General features: G+C 34.7%; 1 protein-coding gene and 1 pseudogene across 1 annotated transcript; both read left to right on the top strand.

Annotated features, from left to right (window-relative positions):
* The first annotated feature begins 7,012 nt into the window (after positions 1–7,012).
* On the top strand, positions 7,013–9,170 carry LOC109186031 (annotated as a pseudogene).
* LOC109186022 (protein ASPARTIC PROTEASE IN GUARD CELL 2-like) lies at positions 7,608–8,497 on the top strand. The gene is made up of 2 exons (XM_019335942.1): positions 7,608–7,730; positions 8,279–8,497. Exons 1-2 carry the CDS (start codon positions 7,608–7,610, stop codon positions 8,495–8,497), a joined length of 342 nt encoding a protein of 113 aa, XP_019191487.1.
* Positions 9,171–12,797: the final 3,627 nt, after the last annotated feature.

Here is a 12,797-nt window from a genome sequence, read left to right as displayed (position 1 = left end):
CTTTATTTTAGCATTTGAATTATCTTATCTAGTATAAATAGATTTGTTATTCAAGCATTTCTAATCATCAATAAAATTATCTATTCCTCTCTCTCTCTTCTCAATATATATAAATATAATATATAGATATATTATATTTAATATATATTATAGATATATTATATTATATTTAATATATATTATATTAAATATATTATATTTAATATATCTAACAAATTCAGATGACTTAGTTTGTTGAGCCATTCTTGATTGAGATCTGTATTACTTTTGGCTACAAGGCAAACGTTAGCATTAGAAGAATGTAAAGATAATACATACATATTCTTCTTTCGTTGTCCTGTTAAAGCCGTCTTGTTATCTTTCGTGTTCACGATTTTGCATTCGTCTTTGAGAAATTCTACTTTGTATCCTTTGTCACAAAATTTACTTGTGCTTAAAAGATTGAACTTCAGTCTTTCAACATAAGAGACATCTTGAATTGTTATTCCCTTGTTGATGATGTCCCCTTTTCCACGAGTTTTGCCGCTATTTTCACCTCCAAAGATAACCTTGGGTCCATCTAATTCCTTAAAGTTGCTCAACATTGTTTTGTCACCAGTCATATGTCTTGAGCATCCACTATCAATATACCATATGACATGTTTTTCCTGCATCAAAGATTATGTGTTTTTAGGTACCCATTTAGTTTTGGGTCCTTGGGGGTTAGCAGTCAATTTTGGAACCCACATCAACCTAGAGTATCCACGACTCATCCTTGGTCCTCTATATCCATCAGATGTACAATAATCATAATGGATGCTGGCAAAGACTTTAGCATTATATTTCTTACGTTCATCTTCTTGAGGAAGATTTTCATAATGCTTGAGATGATTGGTTTGTTTACGCAGATGAACCATTTCAAATACTGCTTTTGGGAGAGGTTCTGGGTAATCAAACCAATCTTCTTCTGATGGCCCAGTCCATCCATTGCCATACCCAGATCTTTTGAAGGATCTTTCGGGTTGTCTGATTTGTCCGCTTCTTGATATTCCTTGTGCAGGATTCTTTCGTGTGAATTTCGGACGATGTTGCCTCTGGTTAACATTCGTCTTTTTATTGGATTGAGTGTTCCAGTTAGGCTGACCCTTTTTATGGCGTAGATTCTGTTTATTGCCATTTGGTCCATTCCTTTTGACATAGATTTGTCTAGGATTGCCATTACTAGATTTCTTCTTTCCAGATTCCACAATTCGTTGTACAGCCATACCTTTCGGTTGGCTTGTTGATTGTGGTGTTTTGACATTGTTAGCTACCATCATAGGCTCAGACACCTGGGTGGGTCCTTGAACAAATGCGGCCTCGAAGCTTTCGTGTGAATATGCATTCGCGGATTTGTTCAATTCGACTTGTGAAGAGGAGCTGGGGTTAAAACCAATTCTAGTTCTTTCCCTGGGCAGTCTGGATTCATTCATCATTCTATCCATTAGGTTGGATGAATTATTGAATTTATCCAAAACTTCAAGTAGTTCTTGCTCTCTCTTCTCTTTTGCTGTGCACTGCTCCTTTAGAGCGAGAACATCTTTCTCAAGCTGCTCCTTAGCAATGACTAGCACATTGTTCTCAATATGAACTTGCTTTAGTTCATTATAGCTAAGCATGAGCCGAGAGTTCTCCTCCTTGAGTTTGGAGTAAGTGCTATTTATCACATTGAACCTCCTTATCATTTCGGTGACAGATTCATTGGAGGTAAGACTTCTCACAGAACTCGATTCAGCTGAATAACAAGATGATGAATGAGAATTTACCTCATCTTCATCTGCCATGAGACATAGTTTGTCTGACTCTTGACTAAATAGGCACAGCAGTCCTTTCTCCTCATCAGCGCTTTCGTCTTCTGAGCTAGAGCTTGAGGAGCTACTTTCGGTTGCGACTGTGTCAGAAGTTTCGTTCACTACCATTGCCTTCCTTCTTCCTTCCTTTCTGGAGTTTGATGATTCAGGTTTGTCGCTTCTTTTATATTTTTCTCCAGTCTCTTTTGAAGGACTTGTGGTAGCATTGTTATCTTGGTGTTTGCTCACTAAGGGATGTGGACAGTTCGCCTTGAAGTGTCCTGGCTTTCGGCAATTGTAGCACAGCAGCTGAGAGTCCATGGTTTCAGTTTTTGAGGTTTGAGGAAAGTTCTCGTGCTTCTTTCAGTGGCTCGAACGTTGTAGGTCTTGAAAGTTGTTCTTTCTCATGAATCTTTTCATTTTCCTGAAAAATAGTGCATATTGTACATCAGATAAAAAATCACAAGTGTTAGATTTTGACCTGTTGGATGTTGATGCTGATTGATTTGCCACGAGAGCAATGTTTCTTGTTTCTGAATCTTCGGCATCTTTTGGTTCATGTTCGAACTCATAAGCTTTGAGATCACTGAAAATTTTGGCAGTGCTTGTTGTTTTCATGTCTCGACTGTCCCTCATTGCAATAACCTTCATTTCCCATGATTTAGGTAGACCACGAAGGATCTTCAGATTCATTTCCTTCTCAGTAAGTTCTTTTCCAAGATCTGATAAATCGCCCATCAGTATGGTGAATCTGAGTTCCATATCCATGATTGATTCGTTTGGCAGCATTTTGAAATCTTCAAATTTTTTCATAGCCATTGTCAGCTTGTTGTCCTTTTCTTGCTCGTCTCCTTCTCCCAAACTCATTAGTACATTCCACACTTCCATAGCATTCTTGCATTTTCGGACTCTGGGAAACAGGGAATCATCCAGAGAGTTGTAGAGAATATTTCTTGCTACATTGTCCAGATTCACTCTTGTTCTTTCTTCTGAGGAGTACTGGTCTTTTGGCTTTATTATCATTTGTGGAGCTCCTGTTCCCTGTGCGGCTGCTTGAGCATTTGCCATCATGATTGTGATTGGTCCGCTTGTTATGACGTCCCACATTTCATCATGAATGGAGCATAGGAGAGCCTGCATTCTTAACTTCCAGTCATCAAATTTAGCAAGACTAAATGCAAGTTGTTTGGAGCGATGAGCATGTTCCTTTTCCATTTTTTTAAAAAAACGTGCAAAGAAAATATGCAAGATTTTCAAGAGATTTTTGAATAGAGATCTACCAGGCAATAAATGCAAAGCCTTTACCGATCAAGGTATAGGCTCTGATACCACTTGTTGGTCCTGATAGAATGAGATGAGAGTCTAGAGGGGGGGTGAATAGACTCTTTTCGTTATAAGCCCTAAACGTCACCTTTCGGTGTCTTGGCACAGCGGATAAGATAGATTTGTTTTAGATACTTTGCACGAGTTTGTGTAATTAGACAAACTTTCGGTAATGATAATAAAGGAATGATAAGAATGCAAAAAGAAAAGCGTAAGTAAAGAGTTAGAGGAGACACGAGATTTTATAGTGGTTCAGCCAATGTTGCCTACTCCACTCTTCTTCCACAACTGTTGGAAGGATTTCACTATCACTCTTAGTACAAGTACACAAAGACTTCCTTGATCACTAAGTCGGACAGCCTTCGTAGGCTTTTCAATTCCTCGAGTTTACTCCGCCTCTATCAACTTCTTCTCCTGAGTTGAGGTTGGTAGAAAATGATTTCTTGTATTCTCCAACGATGAGGTCTTGACTCTGAGATATGATTGCTTCAACTGATATCAAGACTTCCTTGAGGTGTAGGACAAATGATTCTTCAAGTAACTTAGCACCTCAAAACTGGTTCACAAAAGCTTTTAGTGAATTGTAGACTTTTCAAGAGCTTTTGTAAGAGAGTAAGTCGAGTGATAATGAACCAGCACCTTCTTAGCTGATGAAGGTGTGTTTTTATAGGTGATGAAAATTCATCCGTTGGAGGGAGATGAAATTTTCAAACCCTTTAACCATTGGACAAGGACCGGGGAGCTTCATGCATTAAATGCTCCATTAATGAGGTTGTACCATGTAGCCGTTGAAGGTATGGAAAGCATTAGGTTTTGTCTTTTAGCTCCAGGAGATGGTACATCTTCATTTAATTCCTTTGAAAAGTGTGTCCCATAAGATGAAGTCCTTATTGTCCTAGGATGTTGTCAAATCAGACAGGTGAAACATTCTTCTCGTTGATGAAGAGAAGTAATGCTTGGTAAAGATCGTCTTTAACAAAAACTGTCCTTTCGTGCTTGTTGACAACTCCTGCTTGAATTTCGTTGATCTTCATGTCTCGTGTCTTCTTTCGCCTTGGAGATCCTAACATCTAGTCATAACTCATTTTCGTGTGTTTGTCTAGCTTAACACGAATTACAGAAGAGTTATGGCAACTCTCGTCTAGGACAAAAGCAGCGATTAAAAAGAACTAAAGGTTAGGGGTCTACTTTTCTACATTACATTGGTATCATCAAAATCCTAATACAATGTTCCTAACAGTATACATATGTCCTCAATTAGTTTCTGAATTGTTTATTTAGTGGTTATTTTAGTTTCTCACCTCAAGTTTATGTTAAAATTAACAATTATATAATGAATCGTAAATTTACAAATTTATTATTAGCTACCCTCAAAACACAAAAAAAATACGTTTTGAACTAATAATCATTTCTTGTATGTAATATATATTACTTTTCTTCTTTGCTTCAGTGTAAATTCATGTCAATAATTCTTAATGAAATAAAATAATTCTATAGCTAAATTTTTATAAAACGATTAAAGGAAGCTAAGAAAATACCAGTAATAAAGTGAAGAAAAAAAATAAAGAAGGGCTAATTTCATTGTTGGCCCTAGATTTATAGGTGACAATCCACGTACTTTAAGTTTTTTTTTTTTTTTCTTAATTAGAACATCCACTTTTGGTCCTAGTATTATTGTGGCATAATCATTTTTTGTCCTTTATCGACAAAACAGTTTAAATATTGTGAAATACAAAGGCATTTCGATCTTCAATTATAGAATTTTTTTTCAACAAAATAAACAAAAAAAAAATATAACGGTTCAACCTACGTTGTATAATGAAGATTGAAATGTCTTTATATTTAACAACATTTAATTTCAACGATTTTGTTAAAGGATAACTAAAAATGGTCATGACACAATAATAGTAGGACTAAATTGGGATGTTTTAATAAAAAAAATTACTACAAGTGGACTGCCACCTATAAATCTATGACAAACAATGGAATTATCTTTCAAAGTAAGGGGGGCTCCTTGTGCGCAGTGAGCACCGGTCTAGCCTCTGTGGTTCATGTTCAGTTGAGTAACCATGATTTACATCCTCCCAAATGCTCTGTCGGGCCGGGGTGTGGGGTGCGCATAGGGTTGGGGTTCAGCCTTTTGGAAGAATGACAAAGAATGGAATTAACTCAACTTTTTAAGTCAAAATAATACATATGCATTTCATTAATTTAGAATTATGTGTCTACAATGTCTTTATTCAAAAAAAAAAAAATTATTCATTATCAATACATTAAATAAGAGAATTAATTTCATTAGTTATATTGTCTTTATTTTTCTCCAATATAAAAATTCTTTACATTCAAATTCATCAATTTTAATTATATTCGCTACATTGTCCCTACAATGTCTTTGTTAAAAAATAATTATTCATTATTATCAATAAATTAATTAAGAGAAATAATTGTATTAATTATATTGTCTTTATTTGTATCCAATGTAAAAATTCTTTAAATTCAAATTCATCAATTGATTGTATTCACTACATTGTCTATTATCTTTTTTTTGTACAATATTTTTTTAATTAAATATCAAAGTTAAAATATAAAATAATGATATATATTTATTTAACAAGTATTTTATTAATACCAAGGACTTCTTTTATCTAGGATGATTGCCCAACTGTGAGACATAGACAACATTCTATTTGTTTGTGCATTGAATGTGTCTATTCAAGTCTAACTTAGACTTAATGTTCTTGAGGAAGTTACACGAAAGATTTCCTTTATCTTTCGTTGTTGTTGCTAATCAAAAAACAAATTCCCTATCATTCGAAGTTTACACGAGAGCTAGACCCTTCTATCTTTCGGTCTGTGTTGTTCTCTCAGTCTTCTCTTCTTCTTCACTTCTTTTCGTTGACCTAAACTAACGGTCACAACTCAGATTCGTGTATGTATGCTACTTAGCCGAATCACATGGTGAGTTGCTAAATCTTTCGTCGAACACGAAAGATCAAATATAGCGAAAATAAAAGAGGTGTCTATGATCCTAGTAATATTGGTATCATCAAAATCCAAATACACTAGTTCCTAACAGTTTCATCACCGAAACCCAAATAAACAGTTGTTCTAGTTGAATATCCGTTGTTAGACTCAGATGCACTAACATGACGAGTTCAGCAAGTATTTAATAGTGATCTTTTAAAATTTAGAGACATAATTGTCTTCTAATATAAAGTTGAAGTGTCTAGTTGACTATTTCCCGTGGATTTTAAATTTAGAAAGAAGAATAGGCTATGAAGTAGTCATGTGTGGCACACAATAAGCAAACCTTTTGGAGAAAAATTATCATTACCTTCATTGCAAAGTTATGAATTGCTTCACGAAACTAACAATTCTTTTTGAGATATATTTTATAATTGAAATTTTTATATTTAATAAAGAGTAAATACTAGTCAAGGGTCCTCGAGTTTTGTGGTTTCGCCATTAATAGTCCTAAACTTTTGTTTTGAGCATCCGTCATCCTCCGAATTTCAAAAATGACCTCCGCTAGTCCTTTCGTTAAGTTTCTCCGTCTCAACCGTGAAATCTTAAGGGCACAATAGTCTTTTGTTTTTATATTTGTGATTTTTTTTTTGATAGGGAATATTTCTGATTTTTTTTGAAAGGGAATATTTGTGATTTTTTTTTCTAAACGTTAGTAAAAAAAACACTATAAAAGAACCTCCACATTTTCTTCTTCTTCTTCTTCAATTCTTCTTCACACCATCTATCTATCACACCTTTAATTTGCTTTGCAAAGCTTAGCTTAGCTTAAACCTCTAATCTAAACTAATCTACTTGACAAAGCTTGTCCATATCCTCCTCATTGTTTTTCTTTACAACCTCCGTAACCGAAAACCAATACCTCAACCAGCCATGCCATCCCCTTTCCCACCCACCAGCATTTCAACGTTAAAGAATCCGTTTCTCAGGCCATCAAACTCCATCCCTTGCTAAAATCCCAGGAGGAATTCATCAATGAAAGCCGCCATAAAGGGTAGGAGGGTAGTTGGAAGCTCAAGCTCCTGCACAGAGATAAATTGCCCTTTCCCCATTTTACCGACTTCCGCCGCCGATTCGGATCCCGGATGAAAAGGGACGCACACAGAGTCGCCGCCCTCATTCACAGAACTCGCGGCGGCGGCAGTGGGAAAGCCGCCGAGTATGAGGTGGAGGAGTTCGGGCGGATGTGGTTTCCGGTATGGATCAAGGGAGTGGAGAATACTTAGTGAGGATTGGGGTCGGGAGTCCGGCAAAAAATCAATATATGGTGATTGACTCCGGGAGTGATATTGTGTGGGTTCAGTGTCAACCCTGTAACCAATGCAAACATCAATATGACCCGGTGTTTGACCCGTCTTTCTCAATATGTTAACAAATATTGGGGCCAAAACCCACGAACCACTTGAGCTGTCAATAGAAATCTAGATGCCTTCTTGCTGGATGTTCCCTAAGATGGATAGTCTGGTTGGGGATGGAGCAAATGCAAAGCAAAATGTGCCCCTTTCATCAACTGGTATTAAAACGTTCCTAGCTGGAATGGTCAGGATCAGGCCACCCATTAGTAAAAATGATACGGTTGGTACCAAAACCGTAACGAACCCGTGTCTGTAGTACCAAAACCGTAACGTACGCCACTTGAGGTATAGAATGGGAGCCTTTATATCTATAAATATTAGATTTTTTTTTAAACATAAATAATAGAACTTGAGAAGTAGTTTTTGTATTCTTCGGTTAGTTGTGTAATTGATTAACTCATTTTGAACCTTAACACCTTAGGTTAGGAGTAGTAGTCCTATGGACGTGATGAAGTGGTACTGATCTCTTACAGTACACATACACTTATATTCTATGCTGATCTGGACTGTGACTTGATTGTGTTTATGTTATTTGAAGAGATCTTCCTTTTAATTGTTTCTGGGCTTCTGTAATTTCAGATTGGGTTTGAGCTTTTGTCTTTTGAATTTTGTATCTTGGGGTTTGTCTTAATTCTACTACTTGTGTGTCTCAGACGGTGGCATACGCGGCGTTGCACGAGGCATTTATGACGCAAACTGCCAGCCTTCCTCGGGCACCCAGCATCTCAATATTGGACACATGCTAGGACTTAAACTGGTTTGTTACAGTTCTGGCCAACCGTATCATTTCTCCTGATGAGTGGCCCAATCCTGACCATTCCAGCTACGAACATTTTTATACAAGTTGATGAAAGGGGCACGTTTCGCTTTGCATTTGCTCCATCCCCAACCGGACTATCCATCATAGGGAACATCGAGCAAGAAGGCCTCCAGATTTCCATTGACGGCTCAAATGGTTTTGTGCATTTTGGCCGCAATATTTGTTAAACTATTGAGAGAGACGGGTCGAACACCGGGTCATATTGATGGTAGCATTAGTTACAAGGTTGAAACTGAACCCACACAATATCACTCCCATAGTCAATCACCATATACTGATTTTTCGCCGGACTCCCGACTCCAATCCTCACAAAGTATTCTCCACTCCCTTGATCCATACAGGAAACCACCTCCGCCCCGAACTCCTCCACCTCATACTCGGCGGTTTTCCCACTGTCGCCGCTGCGAGTTCTGCGAATGAGGGCGGCCACTCTGTGTGCTTCCCTTTTCATTCGGGATCCGAATTGGTGGCTGAAGTCGGTAATATGGGAAAAGGGCAATTTATCTCTGTGCAGGAGCTTGAGCTTCCAACTACCCTCCTTCCCCTTATGGCGGCTTTCATCGATGAATTCCTCCTAGGTTTTTGGCAAGGGATGGAGTTTGATGGCCTGAGAAACGGATTCTTTAACGTTGAAATGCTGGTGGGTGGGAAAGGGGATGGCGTGGCCGGCTGAGGTATTGGTTTTGGTTTCAGAGGTTGTGAAGAAAAACAGTGAGAGGGGGATATGGACAAGCATTGTCAAGTAGATTAGTTTAGATTAGAGGTTTAAGCTAAGCTAAGCTAAGATTTGCAAAGCAAATCAAAGGTGTGATAGATGGTAATGAATAAATGTATTTGCTTTCAATGGAATCAGTTAGTTGTAATCTCTTAATTTTTAATGATTTTCGTGTTTTCAGATTTGTAATTTGTTTAATTTTAGTGATTTCAATGTCTTCAAATTTGTATTTGGGTTAATTTTTATGATTTCAATTACTTCGAATTTGTAAGGTTCATTTGAGGTTTAGTTTTACAATTCAAATCATGGTATAATATGCACTCGGTTATATACCATACATAATACGAATAATTTCTTAAATTATTTTTTCAAAATAAATTCATTAAAATTAACGTGTCTAAAAATTATGTTGATATACATCCATTTTTTTTTAAAAGATTGATATACGTAAATTAAGCCAATTTCATTTACCGTGGCTTGAATCCTTGTAAAGGATGATAATCAAGTGGTTTGGACACCGTTAGATACTAACGTACAAATAGCCAATAATCACGAAGATTGTACTTCTCATGGAGAATACATTCAGATTATTGGTAGTTTAATTGTATCAAATGGGTTGTACTAGGCCAGATATTGCCTTTGCGGTTAACCAACTCGGGTAGACATACGAGTAACCCTAGCGTTACGCACTAGAAGGCAATAGTGAGAGTTATGAGATACTTAAGGTATGCTCGTGACTTTGGACTGCACCAAGTGTGGATATCTAGCTGTACTTGGAAAGTATAGCACGTTAACGGGATATTAAAGGATGCTAAATCCATTAAAGGATACGTGTTTACGTAGGCCAGTGCAGTTGGTTGTATGGAAATTTGCCAAAACAATTTGTGATAGCTATGATCCATGACGGGATCTAAGCTGAGAGCCTTAGACCCGTGTCGCGAGCGAGTAGGCCAAATGGCTATGCCATTTGTTCGGGAATGTTCCTAGAGGTAAACTCGTACTTCCAATTTGTGTGTGCTGCGATAGTCAAAGTCAAAATTGGTTAAGTACAGAGTTAGATGTAGAATGGTAAGTCTAGACTTATAAGTCATAGACATAATATCATTAAACAATTTCTCACAACATGCGTTATCTCTATTGACTAAGTGATGTCAAAAGATAAAGTAGCGGCCTCTTACTCGCTAACCCGAGGGTACGCAAATGTTATGGAGAAGTGGAACGAGTGATGGGTCTAAAGCCCTTGGACTAAAAGTTCTATAATGAATTTTGATGTTGGATTATTATTACTAGTTTTTTACGCGCATTGCGCGATTGGGATAATGCCCAATGTTTTTTTTTTTAAATAAGTACTTTAAAGTATATCATGACAATATTATATTGGAATTGTTCATGCATAGATAATTGAGTGTTGAATTTGCGTATTTAAATATGTAATTCTAAGTTTACATATGCAAGATAAATATAATCAAGATTAATTATAATTGTCAATAAAATAATTGTATAGGTATGGTTGAAACCAAATACGGGCATAAGGAGGACAAATAAAAATTAGGGCCACAAAATATTAAATATATACTAATATCAAAGAACTAACTGCTGATTGCCAAATAAGAACATTGCGAGGTAGTTTCCCACTTCAATTTGTTGTGTGATTTTAACACTCTTTTTGTCAATAAACCCCCAAGTAGTTAATATTATTGGCTTAATTATATATTTTGTATTTTTTTATTTTTAAAAACAATTATTATTATTATTATTATTATTGTTATTATTATTATTATTATTATTATTATTATTAAATATATGTATACCCTTAGGTCATTTTACATGTTAATCTAACTAGCTATTTTTTTCAAATATATTTTTATCAATCATTGATATAATTCACAGGTCAAATCCGCTAAATAATCAACTAACGCTAACCACTACTAACTGCTGATTGTCAAACAAGGATGTTGCGAGATAGTAGTCACTTCAATTTGTTGTGTGATTTGAATACTCTCTTTGTCAACAAATCACTCAAGTAGTTAATATGATTGACTTTATTAATTTTTTTTTTTTAATTTTTTCATGGTATTAATAAAATACTAGGTAAATAAATATATAGCATTATTTTTATTATAAATTTGATATTTAATTTAAAAAAATATAGAAAAAAGATAATAGACAATGTAGTGAATATAATCAATTGATCAATTTGAATGTAAAGAATTTTTACATTGGAGAAAAATAAAGACAATATAACTAATAAATTTATTTCTCTTAATTAATTTATTGATAAAGAATATTTTTTTTAATAAAGACATTGTAGGGACAATGTAGCGAATATAATCAATTCATGAATTTGAATGTAAGAATTTTTATATTGGAGAAAAATAAAGACAGTATAACTAATGAAATTATTTCTCTTATTTAATTTATTGATAATGAATAATTTTTGTTTTGTATAAAGACATTGTAGAAACATAATTCTAAATTAAATAAATGTAAATGTATTATTTTTTGTTGTAGCTACTAAATTATTATTTACTTTAATAAGTGGAAAATAGAGATTATGCCAACTTTGATTGGGATGGGGTTCGAAACTAAGACCTTTCTCATTGAAATCAAATAATTCTAAATTAAAGAAAAGCATATGTATTGTTTTTTGTTTTAGCTACTAAATAATTATTTAATTTAATATGAGTAAATATAGTAGTAATTATGCCAACTTGATTGGGATGGGTTCGAACCTAAAACCTTTCTTATTGAAATCAATGAGTAAGTTAACGGTGAACTAACATAAGTTAACTAAAAAATTAACTGATAATCATATTCATTAAGGATAAATTAGGAAATCTTATGAAAAAATTAAAATCTGATCAATCTGAGCCATTCATTTGATTAAAAAGTTTGACCGTCATTGTTTCTACCCATTATAGGCCTTCTCTCTTGGACTCTTATTAGTATAGTATTATTATTATTATTATTATTATTATTATTATTATTATATTATTATTATTATATTATTATTTTTAATTTTAAAAGTAAACTGTAGAAGATACCATACAATGTAAGAGCTATATAGTATGAATTTAAGTTCCAATAATCATAGACGACAAAGAATATGTTGTTTTGTGGAGAGAAAGTTCGAGCCACGTGACCATGTTGTCCTAACTCTTCTCTTTTCAATCTCCTCTGTCTTCAATTCTCTTAATTTTTGCAGAATGTTTTCAACATATTCCATTCAGTTGCATCAACACAACCTACCTAGCATTCTAAATTCTTTCCAAATTCCCTTCCTCAGAATATTAATCTAAGGCATCATCCACCCCAAATATCTTATCACCATCCCATCAAGGAATTGGAACTTTGTGTAAAGTAAATATATATTGCACTCTTCATTTGTTGTTCATATTCGTTCTAATCAAACTTTTTAAATAACAGCAAGTAGTACGTCGAATTTAAATATAAAAATTTCCACCCAGATCACCTCAAAGTGCAAGTCGAGTTGGGTGTGAATTGTGAGGTGTACATGCATTAACCAACACACATTTTGTGGATTAATATTTATTTTTATAAGGTATTTGTAGTAAAAATTAACTAAAATGACATTTAAAGTGATCATTTTGAGGTATAATTTTAAGTAGGTCTACTTCTTATTTGAATTAGGTCAAATTAGATTCGGGTTCTCCTAGTGGAGATGATGAATTGATATATTATTAATTTATTAAGTCACCACAAGATGAAATAATGGATGAAATCTCTCTCTT

Source organism: Ipomoea nil, unplaced genomic scaffold (assembly GCF_001879475.1).
Source record: "Ipomoea nil cultivar Tokyo-kokei standard unplaced genomic scaffold, Asagao_1.1 scaffold1375, whole genome shotgun sequence".
In the NCBI taxonomy this organism is placed as follows: Eukaryota; Viridiplantae; Streptophyta; class Magnoliopsida; order Solanales; family Convolvulaceae; genus Ipomoea; species Ipomoea nil.
The sequence above is the reverse complement of the archived record's forward strand: the minus strand, read 5'-3'. Positions and strand labels throughout refer to the sequence as shown.

Coding starts and splice junctions, on each gene's coding strand:
- LOC109186022 (XM_019335942.1), top strand. CDS start 7,608: ATGGATAGTCTGGTTGGGGATGGAGCAAATGCAAAGCAAAATGTGCCC. Junction 7,731..8,278: donor CCATTAGTAAAAATGATACG/GTTGGTACCAAA, acceptor GGTTTGTTACAG/TTCTGGCCAACCGTATCATT.